Source organism: Hyposmocoma kahamanoa, unplaced genomic scaffold (assembly GCF_003589595.1).
Source record: "Hyposmocoma kahamanoa isolate Upper Pololo Valley unplaced genomic scaffold, ASM358959v1 224, whole genome shotgun sequence".
Lineage (NCBI taxonomy): Eukaryota > Metazoa > Arthropoda > Insecta > Lepidoptera > Cosmopterigidae > Hyposmocoma > Hyposmocoma kahamanoa.
Window position 1 is genome coordinate 1,780,107 of NW_020653743.1, and position 27,804 is coordinate 1,807,910.

At 36.7% G+C, this 27,804-nt stretch overlaps 2 protein-coding genes across 2 annotated transcripts; one reads left to right on the plus strand and one right to left on the minus strand.

The window, feature by feature from the left end:
• Positions 1 to 6,012: 6,012 nt before the first annotated feature.
• On the minus strand, positions 6,013 to 8,425 carry LOC113228152 (heat shock protein 83). The gene has a single exon (XM_026461363.1). The coding sequence runs from the start codon at positions 8,313 to 8,315 to the stop codon at positions 6,156 to 6,158; it is 2,160 nt and encodes a 719-aa protein (XP_026317148.1). The 5' UTR covers positions 8,316 to 8,425; the 3' UTR covers positions 6,013 to 6,155.
• A 3,931-nt stretch (positions 8,426 to 12,356) lies between these two features.
• LOC113228153 (protein lethal(2)essential for life-like) lies at positions 12,357 to 13,027 on the plus strand. Its single transcript, XM_026461364.1, has one exon. It carries the CDS (start codon positions 12,461 to 12,463, stop codon positions 13,025 to 13,027), a length of 567 nt encoding a protein of 188 aa, XP_026317149.1. The 5' UTR covers positions 12,357 to 12,460.
• The last annotated feature ends 14,777 nt before the right edge of the window (positions 13,028 to 27,804 follow it).

The following is a 27,804-nucleotide window of genomic DNA, read 5'->3' on the forward strand; positions in this document are numbered from 1 at the left end:
AACTGATTACCTCTCATATCATGACCCTTTCTTCCTTGAAGTTCGTTTTAAAAGTATTTCCCAGATTTTAAAATTTTAGTGATTATTCACTATATTATTATCACTACATAATTACAGGTTTCATGACACGGGTATGAGTCCTTTTTCAAATATCGGGAAATAAATATTAGAGAACAACAACAGCAAGCACTTGTGTTATAGAAATGACAAACAACGACGACGACGGTACCACAAACACCCAGATCCGAGACAATATAGAAAAGTTTCCACCACAGATCACATAAGTACTAGTAGTTTCCACACTCATACGGTGATCGAACCCGGGACCTTAGAGATGGCGACAACATGAAAACCGGTGGGCAAGCCACTCGACCACAGAGGTCGTCATTATCTCGTTTCAGTTTCGTCAACTTTATAAAAAAAATAAAACAATGTTTACATTGACTAGAAGATGGACCATGCTCCTTTGCTGGGGGACTTTGTCTATGTGATATGGCTATACATAGATAGACAAAACTGAATAACATGGAAAAAACCTATTTTAGAATCCGGACTTGTCGCAACAATTTTTCAAAAGTCAAAATTTTAAATTTATAGCTTTTAAAGCACTCGCACACCTGGTTCAGCATGTAGGCGGCATGATTCATACGAAATATATTTGTGAATCATTCTTTGTAAATGATTTTCTGTTGCGAAATAACCATTTAGGACTGTTGGACCCACTGTTTGGTTCCACAAGTGGGTCCAGTAGGATTTTCAAATACTCGTGGTTCCACTTAGATGGTGGAACCAACGGTCTTAGTTTTAACAAGTAAATTTTTGGCCTCGTGGCCCCACTGACATTTTTTAAATAAAACCTCTTTTATTAACCACTGATAAATGAAATTGATTCACATAGTTCATCGAAGTTTTTCTAAGAAATGACCGACTGATATTTCCTTGTGAATCAATGACATTTGGGTATTTATTATAAATGTATCTCTTTCTTTTAACAACCTCTGTCGCTTATTTTGCGAGTGTCCAGTTTTGGCATTAGATATTGCCATTTTGTTAATGGAAATATCTCTTACCAAAACGGAGAGCAATTTCGCGATGGTTACGTAATTTTTATTAATAACACGATTTAATCGGGCGTGCCATCCCTCGGCAAAATTATTAGTTCGATGAAGTTGGTTGTATACACACCATTCTTTATTAATTCATAATTTTTTAGCCAATCCATATTTTATTTGATTATGCCGACTGGACAAGAACTTCTAGGGCGCCTGACGGACTGCAGTGGGACCAGGGGGTCTACTCTCGATCTCCGTCCGAAACAATTACTGTCAAATAAGCAATACTCGACCAAATGAAAAGCCGCGTGATGCAAATAAAGCTCCATACTTGATACCTGTCGTTTAATTTGGTCGAATATTACTTATTTGACAGTAATTGTTTCGGACAGAGATCGAGAGTAGACCCCCAGTGCGGACCTATTGTGCAGGGTGTGCGGCGGACGCATAGGGGGCGCTGAGCGCCATCTGCTTATAACAAGTCTCACTCAGCATCGGCGCTAGCACATTTTGTAGCACCCGTGCCCTGGCGCCCTCTAGTAGGCACGCGATCAAAATGGAATACTTACAGTCATATTTTTCCCTAGTGATCGGAAAATCGTTTGCAAATGGTGCAGTTTATAAATTTTAATGATGTTGAAAAGCGATAGCCCGTTGACTTCGCTTGCGCCGCCAACGACGCAAGCTCTTTGGAGGCGTCGTCGCCGTCGCGAGCGGCAAAAGCTATTTTGATCGCCCGCGTACTAGAGGGCGCCAGGATATTCGCCTGTGCTGAGTGGGACTTGTCATACGCTGATAGGTGTGAAAATTATGTATTTGAAATGAAACTACTTTTCCGGATTTAAATTGCGTATATTTCTTTTTTCAAACCAACGTGGCCATGGGACCTGTAAAGGGTGAAAAATAGTTTCATTTCCTATGTGTTCGCAAAACCTAAGAACTCGATAATATATATATTTTTTTGTAACATGTATGTCTCGGTAAACGATGTTGGGAATTAGGTACTTACTATGACTAGAAATGACATTCAACACCACACGCACAGTAGCAGTAGCGCTTCTCGTGAATGAGTTCGTCTAGGGAAATACTGCCACCTAAACTACTTCTGTCGCCACGCAATAATGTGAGCATTACTGTATTTCAGTTTTTGAAGGGAAAGGGTGCTGGTGAAATTACAGGTACACGAGGTTTGTCAATTTGTTTCAAGGTGATATTCACAGTCGCAGTGTCCCTCAGATAATTGAGATTTAAAGCACTGAGTCGCACTACAACTGTTATGGATAGGCGTATCGCTTAACCCCGGGCTTACGACTTGTTCGTCGTGTCCCCTGGTATCATAAAAAAAACTTATTTCAATATCTCTCTGATTGACAGTCATTACCTAAGCAATTTACACTTGAAATTGTCAAATTTTCACAACTACACTGCTCATTTGGGAGAACTAACAAAAATGTTTAGATTTATACGCTTTATAAGTAGTTACAGTAAAATTATAAGTGATATACTGATATAGCACGCCTTCGATAATAAAGCGACGGAACTTGGAAAAGTAAGTTTTGACAAAATAGATTTTAAAAAGCATAATAATGCCACCAGTTAACCATGACACAATGTTATTTATGAAAAACGGTATTATTAGTGTTTATTTCGCACGTTTTCTTTATGTAATTTGTCAGTGTAACAAAAATGACAGTTTCGAATTCCTTTTTATAGACATTTTATTATTGTGTATAGATTTTTACTTTTTCATAACAACACACAGCCAGCCGGGTCAACGACCTTTCTATACAATATATATAATTATGTTGTTGTCGCGTTTATTGACCGCCCTTGTGAAAATTCTCGAAAAAGCCCGAATGTCGTCTTTGTCGAAAAAAAAAAACGTTTTCTATTCTCGTTGCGTTGTCGTGAGAAAAATCCAGATTTAGTCGTTTATTGTGATAGGTTTTCACCAATGACTATTACTCACAACTATTATATAACATTTTGTCTATTTATTTATATTACCTTTGAAATAGCATAATACCTTCTAAAGATTTTATCTTATTTATGAATATTTTACAAGTTTCTTTAACAAAAAAACAAAAATGGAAATAAATTAATTACTTAAAAAAAAATGTTTTTCTTTTTCCGTTGTGTTTTACTATTTACCTACTTTTCGAAACGTTCATTCTGTTGCACACAATCATAATCTATGCACTTGACGCGCAATCTTTAAAAGATGGCCCTCACATTTGCAACATTAATAAAGATTCTTTTTCTGTCTTTTGTAAACATGTATTTTGTACAGTTTCTATAATAGGCTGCGCCACAGATTTCTAACGTCGATTACTTACGAACGGTCTCTACTAATTATTTTCTAATATTCTTTTTTTTTCTAGTCAATAAGTAGTACCGTTTTGACAAAAGAAATTACTACATCGTCGGTCTATAGACAATTTGAAAAAAAAAAATCCTTATTTTAACTACACTAAAACAAATTTACCTTCCATTATTTGTAAACATTATATGTATTTTTAATACCATTTTATTAGAGCACCATGCAAATTGTTTCTGTAGTAATTTCTGGATTCGCCCTAACGCTATACAAACGCCATAGCGCGGTTGTATTGATCGTACTAGAAACTGAGGTATCAAGAATATTCTAATTATGTTCTGTAGTTTGGTGTACAATAGCAATTATTGTAGGTATAATTCTTTCTTTATTATTGTGCGATTCCACGTACATAAGCTCATAGTTTGGTCTTGAACGCTAAAAAGCACTAATCTATATCTACAATACCAAAGCATACTCGTGGTATAATAAAGCCATATGTGTTCATACGTGAATGTATGTTAAGACTTTCCTACTGAGTCGATACCAGCGGTAGATTTCACACAGATCCAACGTCGACCAGCGCCCGATGGTGACTGACAGGGCAACGGGCGGCACGGCATTTCATTACCTGGTCCTGTCGAACACAAAGGTTGTTTCCTCTTTCGCGTGGTGTTGTTCTCAAAGTACCTCCGCATAGAACAACCGCCTTTTAGGGTAGTTTCAAATATATGGCCGCTAAAATATGGAATAATATTCCCCCTCTCTTGCGCAACCTGTCATCCATACAATCTTTCAAAATTAAAATAAAACAGTACTATCTAGCGCTCCCGCTGAGCGGCTAAGTAACGATTTTTGGCTATTTTTATTGCTTTAAGAAAAATAAACTTTAATGCAATTGCTTACTTCACCAGTGGCAGCCTTTTCTAGTTCTAGTGCTTCTTTATTAATGTCTCACAAGAGCAGTATTTCATACATTCAATTCTTGTAATGATTCCTAACAAGTGCAGCGATGGATGCACGTCGCGTCCGATCAGCTGGTCTAGAAATCTTTGGGAGAGGCCTACGTTTAGCAGTGGACGTCTTCCGGCTGATATGATGATGATGAAGTGCAGTAATATACCAATACATTCAATTCATGTAATAATCCCAGAAAAGTGTAGTATTTTATATACATACATTCAAGTCTTGTAATAGTCCCTATTAATATTTAAGATACATTTTATAATATCAGTGTTTTTACCACACTAGTTACTTACGTGCCACCTCATCTTGTAAAAGAGGTTCCAACTGAAAACCAGCCAAAATGCTGACTTGGATCCGTTTCAACTTATACATATGTAGGTATATGTAATCATTAATTTTTGTTTGAATTTTCTTAAGCAATTTGAAAAGGCATGACCCGTGATATTATATTCATAACAAAAATAGAACTAACCAATGTAACTACTTGGAATGATTTTTTCCCGCTAGCTCCATTATTCTTGAAACAGAATTTAGTCAGACCGGGATACTGGGACTTTTTGTTGCGACTAGAACCACCTAAATAGCGACTTTTTTACTGGCTAGTCTCAACTCAACCATGGTCACGATGGAATAAGGCACAGTTTTTGTCCCAGTAGTTCTACAATAAACAGAAACTACTGAATAGAACTTGTGGGAACGAACCAAATTTATATTGCGGCGCGGGTACATTATATTATATATTTGTGAAGTGAAGGAAGATACTTTTTTGTGGCTAGTTATAAATTATAAAACAAGTACTCGAGTTAAATGATATGGCATTTTCTTTATTTGAACCGTATGAGTGGTGATCTAGTGTTAAGAGACCATAAAGTATTAGCCGTTTGATTTGTATAAATCATCTCGTCTGGTCCATCCATCCTTGACGGACACGAAAGCCTCTCGTGGTGCCACTAGTGGAAGCACTTATGTGGTCTGTGAGTGGAATCGACTACGAGGGTAATGACCGTCAGGATGGCTTGTCGCCTGTGACATCTGGCGCCGAGTGTATATTCAAGAATTGCTACCTTTTCTAAATAATTGCTACCTTTGATATGTTGCTACTTTCACGAATTAAAGTATACGCTTCCTATTTACTTTAAGTACCTGATTAAATTAAAAAATCCTGATATCAAAATGGCTGGTCAATTACTTTTTTTAATTTCTCAGAATACTATCAAAGGTAGCAATTCTTGAATATACACTCAGGGTCGTGTATTCTAGAACTCTATTCAATCAATGCTCAAGTCAGGATTGCCCTGGCAACACAAGCACTGGAAATACGACCCTAATGGCAGGGACTCGAGTGTGATTTCGAGTGCTCTAAACCATACTAAAATCCTAACTTGAGCATCGAGTAGAGTTCTAGAATACGACCCTCGGTGATGAATACTAACGATTCTACCACTTTCAATTAATTTCTAGCAAATTCTGACAAGGTAAACTATTGAATGTGAAATATCTAGAAAAATACACAAAATTTTTCAATCATGCTAAGAATAACACAGACAGCTGTAACATTGGCAGCAGTCGATTTATTAATGATATTGGTTTAGAACAACTTATTGACCGTTTTTAAACTTCGTTTGGACCATGCTCACTCAATCCACACACATTTAAAGGTGTAATCAATAACAACAAAAATAATTTTGAATGGTGAATACCATTTTATTAATTTTAAAAGAAAATGGAATTTGAACTAAATCAGTCTTTGGCTGTACACCATAAAACTATTTGCATTACATAGTAACACAGAACTTAGGCGGAGTACTTAAAAACAAAATAACTTAATCAACTTCTTCCATACGGGATGCATCATCAGCATCACCCTCCAATGGAGGTACATCACCAGCGCTGCTAGGCTCTTCAGGCTGAATAGGCTCATCCTCATCAATGCCAAGACCAAGTTTGATCATACGGTAGATCCGTGAAGCGTGCACCTGAGGCTCATCAAGGGTGAAGCCAGATGACAACAGAGCAGTCTCATAAAGCAGGATAACCAGGTCTTTAACAGCTTTGTCATTCTTGTCAGCATCTGCCTTCTGACGGAGTGTCTCAATGATGGAATGATCAGGGTTGATTTCCAGATGCTTCTTGGCAGCCATGTAGCCCATAGTAGAGGTGTCACGCAGGGCCTGTGCCTTCATGATACGTTCCATATTTGCAGACCAACCATATTGAGCTGTGACAATACAGCATGGTGACTCAACTAATCGGTTAGATACTACCACCTTCTCAACTTTGTTGTCCAAGATGTTCTTCATAACTTTGCAGAGGCCTTCAAATTTTACTTTGTCTTCCTCACGCTTCTTCTTCTCTTCCTCATCTTCTGGCAGCTCCAGGCCTTCTTTGGTGACAGAGACTAAGGTCTTGCCATCATATTCCCTCATTTGTTGTACTACATACTCATCAATAGGCTCAGTCATGTATACAACTTCATAGCCACGCTTCTTGACCCTCTCAACAAAGGAAGAGTTGGAAACTTGGTCACGGTTTTCACCAGTGATATAGTAAATGTGCTTCTGGTTCTCCTTCATACGAGATACATACTCCTTGAGGGAGCATGCTTCGTCGCCAGAGGCAGATGTGTGGTAGCGGAGCAAGTCTGCCAACTTTGACCTGTTTTGTGAATCTTCATGAATACCAAGTTTCAGGTTCTTGCTAAACTGTTCATAAAACTTCTTGTAATTCTCTTTGTCCTCTGCTAGTTCTTCAAATAGTTCTAAACATTTCTTAACTAAGTTCTTCCTAATTACTTTCAAAATCTTGTTCTGTTGCAGCATTTCTCGAGAAATATTTAAGGGCAAGTCCTCACTGTCAACCACACCCTTTATGAAGTTAAGATATTCCGGGATTAAATCTTCACAGTTATCCATGATGAATACACGACGGACATACAGTTTAATATTGTTCTTGCGCTTCTTATTTTCAAATAAGTCGAAGGGAGCTCTGCGGGGAACAAATAATAGAGCTCTAAATTCAAGCTGACCTTCAACAGAGAAGTGTTTGACAGCCAAGTGGTCTTCCCAGTCGTTGGTGAGGGACTTGTAGAAGTCTCCATATTCCTCCTGGGTGATGTCATCAGCATTTCTGGTCCAGATGGGTTTGGTCTTGTTCAACTCCTCATCTTCTGTGTATTTTTCCTTAATAGTCTTCTTTTTCTTCTTTTTATCTTTGCTATCCTCGTCCTCATCCTCTCCAACATCCTCAATCTTGGGCTTGTCGTCCTCCTTCTCATCTTCTTTTTTCTCCTCCTCAGCTTCATCATCAGACAGTTCCTTCTCGCGCTCTTTCTCTACAACGAGCTTGATAGGGTAGCCAATAAACTGGGAGTGCTTCTTCACAACTTCCTTGATTTTGTGCTCCTCTAGATACTCGGCCAGATCCTCCTTGATGTGCAGGACAATCTTGGTGCCACGGCCGAGAGGTTCTCCATGATCAGGGCGCACCGTGAAACTGCCTCCAGCAGCCGACTCCCACATGTACTGCTCATCATCATTGTGCTTGGAGTGGACAGTCACGCGGTCCGCGACCAAATAGCACGAGTAGAAGCCTACACCAAACTGACCGATCATAGAGATGTCAGCACCCGCCTGCAGTGCCTCCATGAACGCCTTTGTCCCGGACTTGGCGATGGTACCCAAGTTATTGACTAAATCAGCCTTTGTCATACCAATACCGGTGTCAATGATGGTTAGAGTGCCCTCGCTCTTGTTGGGCACGATCTTGATGTACAGCTCTTTACCGCTGTCAAGTTTTGAAGGATCCGTGAGAGATTCATACCGGATCTTATCCAAGGCGTCGGACGAGTTAGAGATCAGTTCTCGTAGGAAGATTTCTTTGTTCGAATAGAAGGTGTTGATGATGAGGGACATCAACTGGGCGATTTCCGCCTGGAAGGCGAAGGTCTCTACCTCCGCAGGCTGTGTTTCCATTTCTTCAGGCATTATCACTTCTTTTCTTCAATAACACTCAGTACTTCACAGAATAATGACTTGCGTTTCACAGAACACGTGTATAAATTTCGCAGCGAATAGCGTCTCGTTCTCTCTTTGTAATTTTCTCAAATGACGCCGGCTCGAACTGTCACACTGTATTTATAGAGACGCTGTGTGTACGACATCTATCTGTGAGTAGAAGTTTCGAGACAGAACCTTCTACTCGTCAGAGGTACGAACATTCGGCTCGATTTTAAATATACTTAACTGACTAAACCTTGTGAACAAAATACATGTTGAACAATAAAATTTCAACAATTGGTTGGTTAGTGGGTTTGTACGTTTGATGACTACTTAATAAAATAGAGAAAGCGATTGGATTGAATAGAATTATTATTGATTGAATTGAATATTAGAATCATAAAGATTTTTTTTTTTTAACTTTCTGAGAACACTCACTGTAAACTTTTTTTAGCAATAAATAGAAACAGCTACTTTATTTATAGTAAAGAAGAATAATTAAATTGTATTTTTATGACATAAATATAAATGTAAATATAATGTTTCGTGGTTTTTACAAATAGCTTTTTATCAAACGCGGGCAAACAATTTGCAATCGCTGCAATGACAATTTACGTAACTAAAAACTGTCAAACATTTTCGGCCAGTGTGACACTTTCCTTGGCGTCTCTCGTCCAAAGAGACTGCCTCAGCCAGCCGGTGATAATAGGCGGCGTCTAAAACCGCCTCTCTAAAAACTTTTATCACAGATACTGCCAGATGATTTTTCAAACAAAATAGTAACACGTGATGTGGTGTGGAATAAATATTTATTATTTAACGTACCTTCACTACCTACCTAGAAATATTACAGAAATATGACACAAATAAACTACGTATACCCATTTAAAAATTAATTATGGTCGTAGTTTGTAAAATTAATTCTGTGGCCCACAATATTCATATTACTTAAAAAATTGTTATATATATAATATATATATATTTATTTTTAATGTAGCTGTATTGAGCTACTTGGTTCAGGTTCAAGAGCTCGTCAAGCTTGACACTTATGACTTAAATCCAACTCTATGCCGCTTACGATAACAACGGTTCAAAGTACAAAGTGCCAAGCTTGACGTGCTCTTGACTGTTCCATAGCGTAAAGAGAATAATGTAGTATTTCATTTAATTTTCAGTTAAGGTACCTATAGATTTAATTCCTACCATTATGCATCGAAAGAAAAAAAAATACTTATTTGTTGAAATGTTGACGATTTCTGATCAATAATTTTAGTACTGCTACTTGGCGCGCGCAGCGCTAGTAATATTTTCTGATATTTTCACGGAATGTTCGAGAACTTTCCAGAAACTTCGTGATAAAAGTATTCAAAACTAACATTTCTGACAGAAATATTTGCAGGCTATACGTTTGAAACATTGAATAGAGTAAATCATTTAAAAGTTTACTGATCTTTTTTGCAAGTTTTATTGAAAAAGTAGTATTTTTTAACAATTTCCATAAGCCGTCTAGAACATTCCGTCTATTTCCGATATTTAGTGCCTCTATTCGCCACAAGCAGCGCAAACAGCATCCGGTTTTTCGTGGAGCTGTGGAGTCGTATCTATAGTATTGATTTTAATGACAGTTAAAAATGGAAGTACTTTTCTAGAAATTATTTTGCGTATTTATAAATTCAGTTTATGTTCGTTTTGTGGGAATTACCTACAAAGTTTACCATTTTCTTCAGTCGATAAATAGACACAAACACTTTCTTTTTCAAACATATAAGCTCTCCTTGGCTTATTTAAATAAAATAAAATAAAGTATATAAAATTAATGTATGTTAAATAATTACTCCATGTTATAAGCTACGCGTAGCAAATTTAATAACGTACCTAGAAAATGTTAAGCTAGTGTTTTTAAAGCTATTGTATAGGATATACACACATGCATTCACTTTATGCTTATTTTTCGTCGGGGTAGGTAAAGACCACAGCAACAGAACGAAGAATATATAAATTACGAGGTTAGTTTCTTTGTAGGATGTTATTCCATTTGTCACCATTATTCATTGGCCTGCATTGTTGGCTAAACTCTACCATTTACACCCCTCCAAGGAGTGGTAGAGAGGAAAAAACCTCTCCTTATAGGGGTGTAAAAGGGTTGACGCTGATTGTAAGGTAGGCATACTAATAACCTTCATGATTAATTTGTACATACAAATATGCAAGATACACTCAACTTCACTTACATTACAAGATCCAAACAATGGTCAATTTCTTAAATTTTATATTTTTTCTATTGTCACTGGTTTCTAACACGCTCATTGTTTAATTCCTTCGTCATTATACCCAAATAGAAAGCAAAAATAACTCCACATATGCAGAGACACGTGCAGACATTGCCATGTTAACTCTATTTTACAATAAATATATCAGTTTTATTATCTAATACACCTATTAACTTCTTACATCTTCTTACTCAGGAATGTCTTTGAATCTACCAAAATTTTTATCGAGAAACAACTTCAATTTCTAGTCTTCATATTTTATATTTAATAAAGGAAAACGCGAAAAATAAAATTAATTTTAATATACTCATCAGAAATAAACAGTAGGTATTCATAGACAAGACCTAATTTTGAAACGAAGAATCATTTTCCAGAAGTAATAGGCATGAACATAAATTATTATGCAGTGTTACTAAAAGAAAATTTCATAATAATTTTGTACTTATTAATGATAAGTTTGTATTGTTGAATCCTTGTTGAGTCTACCTAGTCTAAGTGAATTTAAACATTAAATCATAAAGTTACACTTTATGTAATGTTCTTATAGTCATGAATTCATAACAAACTGATGATTTCGATCCAAAGCACATAGATATCGTTGTTTTTATGTAACATACTCGTATATAAGACAATGACTACCTAGTTTTTAAGTGGGCAACTACAGGAAGTAAGTAAGTTAGGTAGGAATATTAAACGTAAATTTTTACGTCAAAATACTTCACAGGAAGATCCTTGATGAATTGTAAAGTAGACAATCAGAAAAATGCTAAGTATTTAACTCATAAATTTTAATTCCATTGCGTTATTATTAGTGAAATCGTTAGCCGGTAGCTGCCATGCGACAATTTTTAGGTTAGTCCGGTTTAATTTTTAACAAATTAATAAGTGCCTACTTTACTTAATAAGAAGATATAAGTACGTTTCACAATTTATGAACCTGTATTTATCTACGATAATTATTATGATATATATGAATCCTATAATGTATTTCACCAATACCTAACAATAAAATCAAAAGGTGTCGTTAAGTAGTCCAGATTTTTAAGTGATAAGATTTTTGAGCTTAGATTACAAGAGTACAGTCAAGTGTTTTAATAACGTTCGGTGCCTGTAAAAAAAGAAACGTGGTTTCATTGCAAGGATAGTTCCAGAAGCCTGTGAGTTAATAATCAATGCTTGACAAGCATTTTTGTACTGATAGCGCCATCTTGTATCTAGTAGCGTAACTAAAGTTTATGTTAACTTTACTTGGTTCATAATTCATAATATTTTACGTATTTTGCATAACAATAATGAAAGTTACGTTTTTAGGCGTTATATTTTTGTCATTAAACTTGTTACTACTAGGTGCACAAAATATATTTTGTAACAGTTGAGTATTTCGTAGTTCGCGGAAGTCGCACCCACCAAGAGATACTGTAAGTAAATTCGAGATGGCGCAGCAGTGTTTATGGTTTTTATTTCTCCTAATATTATTAATTTAATCTTGAGAAATAATAAATATACACATTTCATTAATTGTAACCATTTTTATGAATCATTTATTAAATAGCTTTCATAGTACGATTAGTATGCAATAGACCATAAGTGTTTCTTTAGTATTCCAGTAAAATTCTATAAACTACAAAGCTGAATGTTCTAGTAGTTCTACAACTCGCCGCTAGATGTAGTAGTGTACAATTTCTGGAAAATTCAAGCTACTTCTGGAGTACCCGATTTATTCATATAAAAGCCGGTGAGATACGTCACTTCCCAAGTTTGTATTGCGAGCGCACCGAGTCAGAGCGACGAGCAAATTTCCAAGCGAATTTCGGAGCGATTTAACCATATTCTAACGCGGTTTTCTTGTTAATTCATTGAAGAATGGCGTTATTACCATATTGGTTCGACGACATTCGCCCTAAGCGTATCCGTAACCAGCTTTTTGGCATGGACATTTCACCGGAAGATTTTTTGACGGATGTACTTGAGCCCCCGACTCTACAGATCCGCCGTTACATTCGTCCTTGGAAAAATCTGTCTGCAGTTGCAAAAGATTTTGGATCGTCAATCAAGAGTGACAAAAATAAGTTCCAAGTGAATTTGGATGTACAGCATTTCAGTCCGGAAGAGATCTCTGTGAAAACATCAGACAGATACATTATTGTAGAAGGGAAACACGAAGAAAAGAAGGACGAACACGGATTTGTATCGCGACAGTTTACAAGAAAATATCTCTTGCCAGAAGATTGCAATGCTGACACAGTCGAGTCTAAACTTTCTTCTGATGGTGTTTTAACAGTTACGGCTTCTAAATTCAGTAGTTTGAAGGACGAGAGGGCAATTCCTATAACTCATACAGGACCTGTGAGAAGAAAAGTAGCAGACGAAGAACAAAATGGTGAAGCAATTGAAGAGGAAAAGACTCCACAGAAAAAACGTAGGCGTTAGATTTTAATGTTTGGTTTACTTTGAGTTTAAGTTACACTATTCCAGTATTAAGACTGATTTTGTATTAAGTTCTAATAAAAGTACAAAAAGTACAATCTTAATATTTTGTATCATTTTCTATAGCCCCTTTATAACTTTCGATGAATTGAATTATAATAACATACTTCACAAGTTGTATTTGCTATAATGTTTTTCTCAGGCGTGTGTAACAAAAGCTTGGTGATGCAAAAATTGGAAATCTAAGTCTACTCAATGTTCAAGTCAGGATTTGAGCAGACTCGAGTATGATTTCAAGCTCTGGAAATACGACCCTAATGGCAAGGACTTGAGTATGATTTTCAGTGTTCACTGCAATAATCAAGTCCTGACTTGAGCATTGAGTACAGTTCTAGAATACGACCCTAAGTTTTCTGTTTGCGCGTACATGTTCCCGCAGCCGCAATTGTATGAAAATGGAATAGTCGCTTTTAGTTTCCGGTTGCCTGTATTCAACACAAGACACATTTGAGCAGCGCCTAAGATAACGATTTTTTTTTTTTACGAAATTTTAACAATTACTTGTTCCTTTTTTTAGAAGTTACAATTATTCTAAGGTTATACCTGTGTTAGTCTCGGAGCTCATGTACAAATTTTGCACAATATTACAGAATTTGTTACATGCATGGTATTTGAAGGTTTTAATATAAGGAAATTAGTAATAAACACTTAAACAATTATTTTTCCTTTATATGGCTTTAGTATTTATCGATGGTCATGATATTTATTAGTGTATGTATGTCGTGTTGGGCTCTGGCTTACACGAGACGAACGAGACGCGTGGAGTACAATCGCGGAATTCTCGCGCCTGCTCCAGAATGCTCGCGCATTCCGCGGAAAGTTTTGGCTCGTATTTTTGGCTAGGGGTCTACTCTCGATCTTCGTCCGAAACAATTACTGCCAAATAAGCAAATACTAGACCAAATGAAAAGACGCGTGATGCGAATGAAGCGTCATACTTGATACTTGTCTTTTAATTTTGTTGAATATGACTTATTTGACAGTAATTGTTTCGGACGGGTGTCGGACGGATATCGAGAGTAGACCCCCTAGTTTGTACATTATTGAGCGTAAAACGATATTAAGTATGTACAAGTCGTGCGCCTGGTGGGAAGTTACAAGCCATAATAGTTTGCAGTGCGCCAGTCACAACTTTACAAGGCTATAGGTTCAGATGGGGGCGCACAACTGCCGAGCGTCGTCGTCGGCGTCGTCGGCGCAATTACTTGTGGACGATAATACGTCCAGATGGACAGCTACCTACACTTGTCATTCCTATAATTCCAAACGCACCGCGCGTTATGAACAATTACCTCTGAACGCGATGGTGTACCGGTACCGCCTGTACATATGAACGAATGGTATGTAACATTTATTAAGTGTCGCCATTTCAGCCGAAAGACGAAAGACCTAGATATTTTGGAAATCAGGCTTCCCCAAAAAACAACACAACGACCGGTCCCTACATTTAACTTAGGGGATTCTAATAAACTGCTGAGTTCACAAAGGATCCCCTGAGGGATTGGGCTGGGAGATCCTAGTGGACAACAACTGTCCCCTGCAAGTCGTATCCAACTTATATATACCTTATTCCTTTGTAATTATAGTTGAATTTTCAATGATAGTGGTCGTAGCTATGAAAACGGTATGAAAATGGTAATCTACACGTCTGTCCATAACAGTTACGGTGCCACTCAGAGCTTTAAGTTGCAAAGATCTGAGGGGCACTACCACTGCGCCCGTCACCTTGAGACATAAGTTGATAAGTCCCATGTGCCTGTAATTTCACCAGCACCCTTACCCTTAAAAAGTAGAACACAGTAATGCTGTCATTACTGCTTGGCCGCAGAAATAGGTAGGACGAACTCTTTGACGTATTTGCTTGTAAGTAATGATGCCGTAGGATCTCTCATCTCGCCAATTGGCGCTGGGCCTTCTACACGTTTGAAGCTATATCAAAAGGTCAGAAATCAAATATGAAATCGGAAAAAGAGACGAAACAGTCTCACCTTGTATATTTAATTCATAATTAATGATCTGTTTAACAAGGCGTACAACTTTCTTTGCAATCCAAGGCGTTTAACAAAAAGCATGCTCCGAGAATGGCTACTTTTTCACTGACATCTATTGTTGCTGGAAAATGAGCTGTTATATTATTGTCTTCCATGACCGTTGATAGATGCCAATTTCTCATCACAATGCCTATAACTTTATTAGCATTTATTGAATAAATGTCGTACGTAGTACTCTGTTTCGGATTAATTTTAAATACGGCTTTTCCATCTCTATTTTTAACTGTAAACGTTCGAGATAAACAGCCTCTTCTAGTGACCACAGAGCCGATAAAGTTTCCAGGTGGTGCCCATACTAGAACCGTGTCAAAAAACAGAGGATAAGGTTTTTTCAATTCTATAACCTCGTTTCCATATAAGTTGTATATTGATATGGCGAACTTTTTGTGTTTGTTTTTCTTAACAGAAATAAAAACCTTCTCTCCGGCGTTGTTGTAAATTGTGTGTCCCAAAGGCTGCCTTTCTATGATTTGGTGCAACGCATCTAGTTCTTCTACGACTACGAATTGGTCTAAGGGCACTAGAAATGCAAGTCCGGGGTACACAAAGCTGTTTCTAGGGCACGGCATCCATTTTTTAGTGCTTTCGGTATAAAATTTTATCATTTATTTTTTCTTGTGTACTGTTCTCCATAATCGTATTTGTTTACTCGTGCATTTTAATTCGTTTTCTCGCCATAGCCGTGAAGTATTCGTGGATAACAGATAATAATTGATTTAAACAATAAGTTTGAACTGTTTTGAATGAAATCAAATTGACTCTATAACATAAAGAAAATTTAAAAAGATACAGAAAGGAGGTCGTAAAGAAAACTATGAAGCGAATATCATAGTAGGTAACACTGCTACGATTTAGCTTCAAATTTTTACCATGGCGCGTAGTAAAGACGCGTCTCGGATTAAAAACAACCACAATATTATTTATTAATAATATATTTGCTAATATTTGATTGATATAGCAAGGATATAGCAATATTAACAAATAGAGGCTTTATAGATATTTGTTCTGTTGATGCCATTCGTTGACACCGAGAACAGTTTACAACGAGAGTTGTTTGTAACCTGGGTTACAAACAACTCTCGTTGGCTTGCGCCTTGCTTGCGCGTCCACAGACGTCATCCATAGATTGTCAAGTCCTGTATTTATTGTTCTGTGGACAAGTCACACACATTATAAGTCAATAGTCACACATCATTTTGTCATATACAGTTTTCTCGTAAGGTTGCCAATAAACTATTTTGTCCTTCTTTCTTTTTAATAATAAATACCTAATATAAACAGGCCAAACGTGCTGCGGAAAGTTGTTATAAGCGCCATCTATGTGTTTCTGTATGAACGAGGTAGTTCGTAAGCTGGCGTAATGTGGTCATGTGGTTATGCAACATCAATCCATCTTGCTAACAGGCGTCGTGATTTTTTTATAGATAAATAGATGTCGCTGTTTTTTTTCCCAACGAAATAAAAGGTAGTATTTTGTAGAATCTAGGACGTACTCGATAGTTATCATTCAATAAAGACACCACTGCTGCAAGTGGCTTGTATATTAAAAGATAATTCACTATAATCGCTATGTCGAATCGAATTGAAACTGGCGTGTTAGCAATTTAAAGCTCTAATGCTAATATTCATAAAGACGCTGACATCTATCATTGATTTATTTATTATACCTTAGTTGCTTAATACGATATCCACGGGCAGACACAAATGTAGAGAGCTCTTTTTATTACATATTTATCTACACTGCAGTTTGTGTGGAATTGCATTAATATCATGTTATCAAAACATATTTATGATGTTATATTACTTGCGAATCTTCTTGGATATGTCCATTTCATCATGATGCTCAAATGAATTACATTTATGCACATGATTAGAACAGTCAATGGTGCAGATATTTTGGTGGGATTGAACCCAGGACCTCATACATAGGAAGACACTTTGGACGAAAGTGTTTTTGTGTGTTTTGACTCGTAACTTTTTGAGTAACGGCCAAAACTTGAAGTTAAGTGTGTTTTTTTAAGTATTTTGTAAATGTTTCCCGAAAATATCATTTTTTATAGTTATGATAAATTGTATAGCATTTCCCTGTGGGCACTAATATTTGATGAACATTTGCTATGCAAATTCTTAAAAGCCGATATCCGAATTTTGTTCTGACCTTTGGTGTAATAAATGCCTATCAGCAAAATGACATTTCTGTATAGAGCTTTAATGACTAATGAACGAAATAAGCCGATAAGGTTTTTATGGTTAAATAGGAGAGTTATACATATATTTATTTTTTATGATATCAAACGACCCGAACAAGTCGCGCGCCTGATGGTAAGCGACACGCCTGTCAATAACAGTTGCAGTGCCACTCAGAGCTTTAAATCGCAAAGATCTGAGAACTAAGACATAAGTTGACAAGTCCCATGTGCCTGTAATTTCACCAGCGCCCTTGCCCTTCTAAACCGGAACACAGTAATGCTGACATTACTGCTTGGCGGCAGAAATAGGTAAGGTGGCAGTACTATCCTGGACGAAATCTTTCACAAGGACCTCTTCTGCTACTAAATTATGCATATACACAATTTGTTTCATGTAATTCTTATTGTTTTTATCACTTTCATGTGATAAACACTTTTGACGTACGGCTACTTGTGACCATTTCATACCAAGAGGGTACGAGTTGTGTTTTAATTTTGTGTGTATGCATTTGTGTCCATTCTTTAAAAAATAAAAATATTTTTTCATATTAAATACAATTTTGTCAAATTTAGTATCACCCAAATAGCATATAATAGCGCTTATTATTTTGAACCGACTTAAACGAAGGAGGAGGTCGTCAATTCGTCTGCACTTTTTGTTGTTGTGTGTATGTTACGTGTTTGCATTTGTGAACCGATTTTGATGATTCTTTTTTGTTGGAAAAAGGGTACCCTCACTATTGGTCCCATTTAAATTTGAAGTTTCCCCCTCTAACGGTGACAAACTAAGGGATAAATCCGCATTCGCTCACTTTCCGGTAACCAGTTTCATTAAAACTTGGCATATAGATGTCATTTCACGAACTTTTGAGGTCTTTTTTTTATAAAAAAATGTATAATTATTGTTAAATCTATTTCGTCACTTTCTCCAAAAGTTATTTTTCCAATTTGGTCACTTTATGATTGAGGGTGATATATTTTATTATGATTTTATCCAATTACCGACAAACTTAAAGACGGTCCATCAGAGAGAAAGTAACAATGGCGCCTAGAAACATTTGTGATTGTGGAAGTAAGTAGCAGAAGAGCTCTTTGTGATAGAGTTCGTCCAGGCAAGTACAGCGACCATACAGTAATTTGAGCATTACTGCATTCCGGTTTTGAAGGGTGCTGGTGAAATTACAGGGATATGAAACTTATCAACTTATGTCTCAGTGCATTTCAGATCTTTACGATTTAAGTGGCATAGCAACCAAGCACGACTTGATCATTCTATCATTAAAAAATTCGTCGTATTCTAGAACTCTATTCAATGTTCAAGTCAGGATTGCACTGGCAACACAAGCACTGGAAATACGACCCTAATGGCAGGGACTTGAGTATGATTTCTAGTGCTTTGAATCATACTCAAGTCCTGACTTAAGCATTGAGTAGAGTTCTAGAATACGACCCTAAGGATCTTCATTCTCCTGTACCCGCATCTCCTTCCCCCGCAACCAGCGATGCTTTGCGATAGAAGTAGATAATAGTGCTACTAGCCACCTAGGTTGTTTTTCTGTTCCTTTTTAGTTTTTGTCGTAACCGGTTCCTTAATGTGTTGGCATAATGTTCATTAAAGCCAAACTAAAAAAGACGTAACTAATTATTTCTGTAACTTTAACTAAAACATCACTAATACACTTGCATTTCTTATTAGGATTCTTCGAATTAAAATGACCTGGCGTGGTGTATATCCCGGACTTAAGGCTTTGGTAAATAAAGAGAAGGGGAACGGTCGTGTAAGTGAACCTCGTGTCCGGCTGTGGAACGTACGAGGGTTGATAACAGACAAGCAATAAACATAATCCCCACACAAAAGCATTAGCAAAGAAAAATAATAATTTACTTCGCCAAAATATTTCTGTTTCTTATTATTACGGAAAAATCTTTAATTGAGTTGCTCGCGTATTGTGCACATACATACAAACGTTATTTATAAATGTAGATATATCACGCACACATATTAACTTAGAGACAAACAGTCTTTGTATAAATAGTGTTCATATATATAGTAATAAAGTATAAATGATGTAGAATACGTATAGGAAAATATAATATATTTGTTCGCATAGATACAACGAAAGCTATATATTGCTCGGTGATGGAATAGGGAAAGCGTAGAGATGGTGTTGTGAGGAATTTAAATTCTAAAGTTGACTATACTTAGAATACGTGAGAGGAGTTGAACAATGGCGCGTGTACACGCTAAGAAAAATCGCCGTGCCTATGCAAGAATTCGTGTCGTTCCTACACACGAACTGCGTACACTGCCTCGGCGCTGGACAAGAAAAAAATCTTGTCTACCCCTGACTCGACGCGCTCTGCCGCTATTGTATTGCGCGTATTGTCAGTAAACGAACGTTTATGTTATTAATAAAATGCATGATTTACTTGTGTAGAGAAATGACCCGTATTGTGGGACCAAACCTTAGAGATTTTTATAGATAAACGACGTACTTTTGAGGCACGGAGAGAAATATTTATTCTTCTTAAGGAAGACTTTCAAGAAACAATAAATACAGAAAAAAAAGAATTATTTGATAAACTTTTCCTCGTGTTGTCGCAATGTAAGATAGAGGGTACCAAAGTCATCATTTTGTTGCAATATTGGATGAATCCAGTAAATTCTCTTGTATCTTCTTTTCTTATAAACTTTCTACCATTTTTGTTTTGTTTAGTAGTCAATATATTTATTTCCACAGTCAGTAGTAAAATGACAGCTACCAGAAGGACTCGTTAATACACTGTCACGTTTACCCTACACATGTCTTCCCGAAAGCATTCGTATTGTGTACATACTTATCATTTTCTTGTTTGCAATAGACACGACATATTTTCGTGGCTAGATCCGACAAAGTACTTGTCGTGTACAAGACTATTCTCATCTTTTCTGTAGTAGACACGTCGAATTTCTTAGCGTGTACACGTGCCGTAATTGCGAAGGTGTTGTATAAATACTGATTTTGTTTAGTGAAATGCAAGAGAATTTATATCTTATCTAAACAAAATCACGTACGAACGTATACTTCAAGAGTGATAAGTTGCATTTAGAAAGGATCCTTCCAAATGGAAGGTAGTTTTTTAGGGTAATTTAGATCAGAAACAATTGTTTTTTTTTCTCACGAATGTGGTGTCTTTGTAAAATAAGAGACTGTAATATAGAGACAACATTACCATTGAAAGATACTGTAGAGATCACAGGGCAATAAATACAGTAGAAATGCTGCTTAGTTTGTACGACACGCGTGTCAACAGTACGCGAAGTTCCGCATACTTGAACTCAGTCCGCAATTTTCGCTTTGTACGTTCGTGTCAATTATCTCGCGCAAAAACTCGATATCGCAGAAAAATGCCTTATTTCGCTGCTTTGAAGTGCAAAAATTATAGTCGCACTTGTAATATTATCTATGGTGATATTTTGTATCATCATTTACTTTCATTTTATGGAATTTAAATAATTTTCAATGTAATATGTTTATCGAAATAATTTTTTTCTCACAAGAAACGAAAGACCGCTGCGATATGGTCGTTACTTTTTTGGAGACCCAATTAACCATCTCGAATTCGTTGTCGTTCAGCTATTAACCATTAGATGGCAGCACATTGATTGAAATTTCAATATAAGATCAAAACGTCGTAACATGTCATTATGGTTATTGATGGTAATGAACTTTCAACGATTCGCCAACAGGGTAAAGTTTAAATTATATTAACAGTCCAAAATTTGTTATTTCTTTTTAAATTTGAAACTACGACCAATCAATATCAAGATTTTATAGTATTTCAAATTGAGAATGTGTGAGTTTTAGCGATAGCGGTTTTGATAGTATTCGAGGTTTAATGTACTTCCATTGTTTTTTCTTCAGTGGTAGAGATCGCATGTTTGTCTATATTTATGCCGTTAGGAGCGGTAATCGCCTGTTCTGCAATATCACCTCTTTTTTGTACTATAAGCTGTACCGGTTATTTAATGACATTGTTATAACGTCGTCATTTTATCTAAAACTCAGTATCGTACTTTATGACATGCAATACAATCAAAGTCAAAGTCAAAGTCAAAGATTATTTATTCCATAGGTAAAATAAATTACACTTGAAAACGTCACATTTAAGCTGTGCACATTTGTGTGGATTCTGGAGCCGTGTCGTCTTTCCATACATCTTTATCTAACACGTAGTCTTCAATTTTGTAATATGATTTTTCGATCAAAATATTTTTAATGTACTATTTAAACTTAGGAAATGATAAACTTAATATATGCTCCGGAATCTTATTGTAAAAACGTATACAGTTCCCCATAAAAGAGTTGTTTACCTTGGTTAAACGAAATCGTGGTACCATGAGTTTGGACTTAGCTCTAAGGTTAATATTATGGATATCTTCTTTCTTATTGAAATTATGTATATTTTAAAAAAGCTACAATACTAACTAATGATAAAACTAACATATCAAACGGGAATATGGCTACAGAAGACTATGAAGAGCTGATTATTCAAGGTTCATAAACCTTAGGAAACGTGGCAAGTCGGATTATGGGCCCTTTTAGAGAAATCCGTGTCCAGCAGTGGAACATACAAAAGGTTGATACTGATAGAAAGCGCGTGTTAAATTGTTGAAACGCGAATTTAAAAAATATAAACAACGGCTCCTCACCACCCCTATCCGGAACACACATACGAAGCGCGGCGCTCCGTCTTAAGGACGACATATGAAGTAATTTTTTTTCCAACTACCCTCCGTACTACGTTGAACCTTACACCATTGCTATTAAGGTATAAAACGGCGAGTTTATCGAAATATTTTTTCCATTTCATATTTACGAATATGCCCCAAATTCCCGAAAAATTAGAACCGTGAAAGAGGGCCTTATGTGTGTGTGGTACGAATTTTTCTACACACACATTTGTACTTTGGGGGGGTTGAGGGGGGAGAGAGATAGTAGATAGTTTTAGAGAAAGAGAAATATTATATTCGGGCGTAGGAGCGGTGATCCGTCAGCTTTCCTCTGATTTTGATTTATTTTTAATTGTTTCCAGTTCTTTTGGGGATATTTATTTCAGTTTTACAGCGCACACACTTGTGTAGCAACAGTCTACCTTTTATATACGTAAATGGAAATATTTTCTATAGAAATTTAATATACAAACACAGTCGATGAACTCGACAACACAATTTTTGGCAAACCATTAGATTTGGGAGGCTTTTTGCGATCTCTTAGGAAGTGCCTATGAAATATATTTACTTTACTTTCTTTATAGGTACGTTTGTAATTGACGTTGTTAATATTTATTATATGCGATATTGTATTGGTTTAATGTCCCTTCGATCTTCTTAAAGGTAAATGAAGAACCCTAGCATGTCGTAGCGAAGTTATAGACTTCCATATCTCCGGTTTAGTCCATACGTCCTTAATAAAATGTACCAGAGCCCGTCAATCACCTAGGCAAGTCTGCTAATTTTAAATCATCTCAGTTGTGTGTCTATCAATAGTCAATGGCTGGATTTTGTACGTTTGGTATTCTGGTAATAGTTAAGAGTTTGTCAGTGGCTTGCCACTGAGCCACTATTCAACTGCCATTGCTATTTTTTGGTATCCAGCTCTTCAAGACGAGTTGATGGTATGCCTATGGCGTAGTCTACTAATACATTGATGTATCTTTCTTAAGTTTTTACTTACAATTTCAATGCTTTCGATTATCGAGTTTTATTTTGTAAAAGCGTGAATGTAATTTCAACGTCGCGTCATGCGTCATGTCTTCTCGTCACCACTCCCGCAGTGCCTGAAGATCAGGGTTTACAACCAATGCGTCCTACCGGTCATGACTCGCGGAACCGAGACGTGGACTATGACGGTCAAACTGGTTCACAGACTACTAGAAAGGTCTATGCTGGGTATCTCGTTAAGGAACGAAGTTATATATAAGACTAAAGTTGTGGACATCGTCCAGAAATTGCAAACTGAAGCAAACGTAACGTAAGACGTCCCCCCACAAGATGGACCGACGATCTAAAGAAGTGGTTTGATGTGGAAAACGGGTGATCGGGCACTATGGCGTACATTTGGGAAGACTTATGTCCAGCAGTGGACTGCAATAGGCTGATTGATTGAAATGTAATTTGAAAACTAAATTGATGATTAAACGCGATAAAAATTAAGATAATGTATAGTAATTTTTTTTCTTTAATTACATAGTAGTTTTGGTAAGGCAACATCGACGTCTAGTGTTTTAATGAATTAATACCATTCCACTGATTTTCTGTTGAGACTGAACTTATTTTTTTATAATATCAAGTCACGGGACGTACAAGTCGTAAGCCTGGTGGTAACCTACATGCCTGTCCATAAAACTTGCAGTTCCACTCGGTACTATAAATCGCAAAGACCGCACAGTCACTGTGCCCGTCACCCTGAGACATAAGTTGACAAGTCCCATGTACCTGTATATTCACCAGCACTAGTATCCTTCAAAATCGGGACACAGTATTGCTGACATTACTGTCTGGCGGCAGAAATAGGTCAGGTGGCAGTACTTCCCTGGACGAACTCTTCCACAAGGACGTCTACTGCTACTAATCTGCAATACAATCTAATATACAATTGCAACAAGATTTTATTGAAATTACAGTGACGTAAGAGTCTCAATAAGATTAGTAGACTTGGTGCCCTGGTCTCAAAATTAGAGAATTTCCTGTACTATGACAATTTAGAAAAGTTCGGAGGAGGGAGGAGGAGGAAGGAGCTTTCCACGTGTTATCAAATACTACATTTTGTGTACTGTACAAATAAGTTAATCAGTGAAGTTAAGTATACCTTGAGTGCTAATAATAAGTGGTGTTTTCTTAAGGTTAGTTCAAAACCGGAACATACTATATTGGCAGTACTTTCTTCGACGAATTCTTTAACAATGAGTTCTATTGCTACTAAAATGGTTTGTTAATATCCAATATCAAATATGACATCACAAAATCGATACCATTATAACAAAAATCAAAACAATACAACTGTACTAGAATCTGTCCGCGGGCGAGCAGGGCTCACCGGGCTAAGCCGGTTGGGTGGTCAACGCCCTGACCGCTTCCTTTTAAACGATTGATCTTTGGTTACGGTGAATTTACTTTGGTTTACCAAAGAAAATTCGGTAAATCGACATTATTAAACGTTTGCGATGTAGTAGTGTTCTTCTTCCGGCTTATGAAGGTGTACAACAATAAAGGCGTTTTTTGAACGGATTTAAAAATCTGACTTCTTTCTTACGACTACAATTAACACAACCTTTTATTGTATAGTATTGATTGATTGATTGATAATAATAAAATATGGTTTACAGAAGGCGTACTGCTTTCAATTTTATTACATTAGAAATTGTATAAGTCAAAAGCAATTTCTAATAATGAAAAGGGTAACTATAAGAGAAAAAAAGAAAATAGTAAATTAATTATATATGTTAAGATAAGATGACTTTATTTCAGTATACCTTAATCTAATACCATATAAGGAAAACAAATGTAAATAAAGCTATGATAGTATTCAAATAAACAATAAGAAAGGAATCTAATTTATACAATCTTCATAGTAAAGCTATAACATTAGATTTTAATATTAGAACCTAATGCGTAATTGCGATGCCTAGACATAACAGTTTAAAAACAGATTTTCGATATTTAACAATAAAATAATTAGTAGTTATAATTAATGGTTATATAAATATAATTGTAAAGAGACCAAATGAGGAAGTTTTGGAAAGGGTTGAGGAGGATAGAAGTCTTTTGAATGCAATAAAGAGGAGAAGGGGAAAATGTTTGGACATTTATTGCGTAATGACGAATTTGTGAGAGTGATAATTGAGGGGAGGTTAGAAGGGAAAAGAAAGAGAGGAAGGCCAAGAATGGCGTACAATGAGTAACAAAAAAGAAGATTAAAGTGAACAGCTGTAGAGAGGTCAAAGAACTGGCTATGAACCGTGAGGAGTGGAGGAAGCTCCACCGACAAGAGTCTGGCTCTTAAATAAGATGATTATGATAAACATAATTATGAATAACTTCAAGCAAGCCCTCTGTTTCATTGTAATTGTCAGGATTTGACGGTAATAAATGTGTTATACGTAAGTATAATTTGCTATAATTTTTTTTCATTTTTTTGTTTTTCTGATACCAAGTGCTGCCATAACAGTTGCGGTGTCGGTCAGCGCTTTAAATCTCTCACACACACTGCCACAAGACCCGTCACCCTGGGCATAAGTTGACAAGTCCCATGCACCAGTAATTTCATCAGCACCGTTACTTTTCAAAACCGGAACGCAGTAATGCTCACATTACCGCTTGGCGGCAGAAATAGGTAATGTGGCAGTATTACTCTGGACTTCACAAAAGTGCAGTGCTCGTGAATGATAGTGTAAGTGAGATCTTTGCGATTTAAAGCTCTGAATGGCACTGAAACTGCTATGGGTAGGCGTGTTGCTTAACAACAGGGCCACGATTTGTTCGCCCTGTTACTTGATATCATAAAAAAGGTTATGAAGGAACTAATCACAATAACCTTGAAATTGTACTTCAGACCAAAAAAAAAAAGCTTGAAGTCTGAATTAATAGTTAATAACAAAATGAAACATTAACGTAAAATAACACAGTGAACAACGACGAATTCTGCCTATCTGCTAACTAAAACACAATTTTTTTAGTGACGGGCCGAACAATTCGTATGCCATATGGTAAGCGACACGCCCATCCAAGATCTGAGAGGCACTGCCATAGCGTTTCTTAGAAGCATACAGGAGGGAGAGATCGAAAGAAAGAGGCAGGCAAAGGAAGAACGAGACAAAGTTATTTAGATCAGGAAAAGGGAAAAGGTTTATGGCGTATCGTATCAGAACAGCAAAGTTAAGGCGCCGAACATGAAGCTTTTTCTGATTGGCTCAAGATTTCGCTTTAATAAAGGTTGTGGTGACACCCCTAATATGTGGAAGAATAAAGGAAAGGAATTTGTTCAGCAAAGAAATCGGTTTCGCGAACAGGAATGAAGGACAAACTGCCATATTTCTTGCTATTAACATGGTCACTATATTTGGATTCTTCTTCTTCTTCTTAAAGTGCCTCTCCATCTACTGGAGGTTGACCGTCAATATGGCAAATTTGTCCCTGTTCATGGCCAAACGAAACGTACCGCGCTCGTGACTCCGGTCCACGCCCTTGTGTTACGTAACCATTACTTTTTACATCTTCCAGCGCGTCTCTTGCCTTTAACCTTTCCCATCATTATAAGTTGAAGCAATCGATATCTACCTTGTCGAAGCATGTGACCGAGATATGTGATTTTGCGCTTCTTGATGGTCGGTATCGCTGGCTTCAGGTGTTAATGCGCAGAAGTACTGTCTAGTTCTTGACCTTCTGCGTCCGGCAGATACGAAGCATGAGGAGATAGCACCACACCTCGAATGCATCGAGACGCCGTCTGGTTTCTTCATTGATGGTCCATGCCTCGCTGCCGTACATAACGATTGGCCAGATATAACAGTGGAGGAAGCGGATTCTAAGTTGTATGCAAAGATTTCGGCAGTATAACACTCTTTAAATTTTCATTAATCGATTCGAGCGATTTCAATCCAGGTTCTCCTGGTTCGAGTCCCATACTTCATTAACCCAACAGCCAAGATACCTATACTGTTGAACGCGCTTGAGATATTTACCATCCACTGATATAGTTGGATGTAAGTCAGGATTTCGGGAATGTACCACGAATTTGGTTTTTGAAATGTTCACGTAAAACCAGCATCATCACTGTATCCGTTTACTCTAACCAAGATCTTTTGTAGGTCACTGTCTGTAGAAGCGATCAAAATTGAAAGGATTTGCATAGATGCTTGCAACTGTTTGTCTTTTGTGTTTAATGTAACAGATTAGATAAATTGTGCATCCATTAGGGCTAGCACGATATGATGCGCGAGATACTGCTATTTTCTCACAGAGAATAGCGTTATCATTTTCGCCTTGTCGTGCTAGCCCTACAGGTTCCGTATTATATTTCTATTTATGGGGATCTGTAATTGTCTCTCAGTTGTTACTGTTATTATTTAAGTTAGTTTTAAGTCGTTGGTGTTCCTTTTAGCCAAATAAATAAATAAGTTTTTAGATACAAAAGATTCATTTGAAGATTTCGGTGATTCAGGTAGTAGGGAGCAAAGAAATGTCATGAATTCAATCCCCTTTTTGGAAGACCGATTTACGTAATAAACCTTTTTAAATTGGTTCTAGTCTGGGTGTTCTAAATAGTATCGTCGGAATTAATTTCGATGATAAGGTAGAGACTATTTTATGTCATTTTATTATTTTTTACATACCGTGTATAGCAGCAATTTCATGCTATTACCTATTTTATTATTTCCTCTGTATTTTTCTACGAAGGTTCGTTGCATATTAAAGAATTCCAAGGAACTTAATATGAAT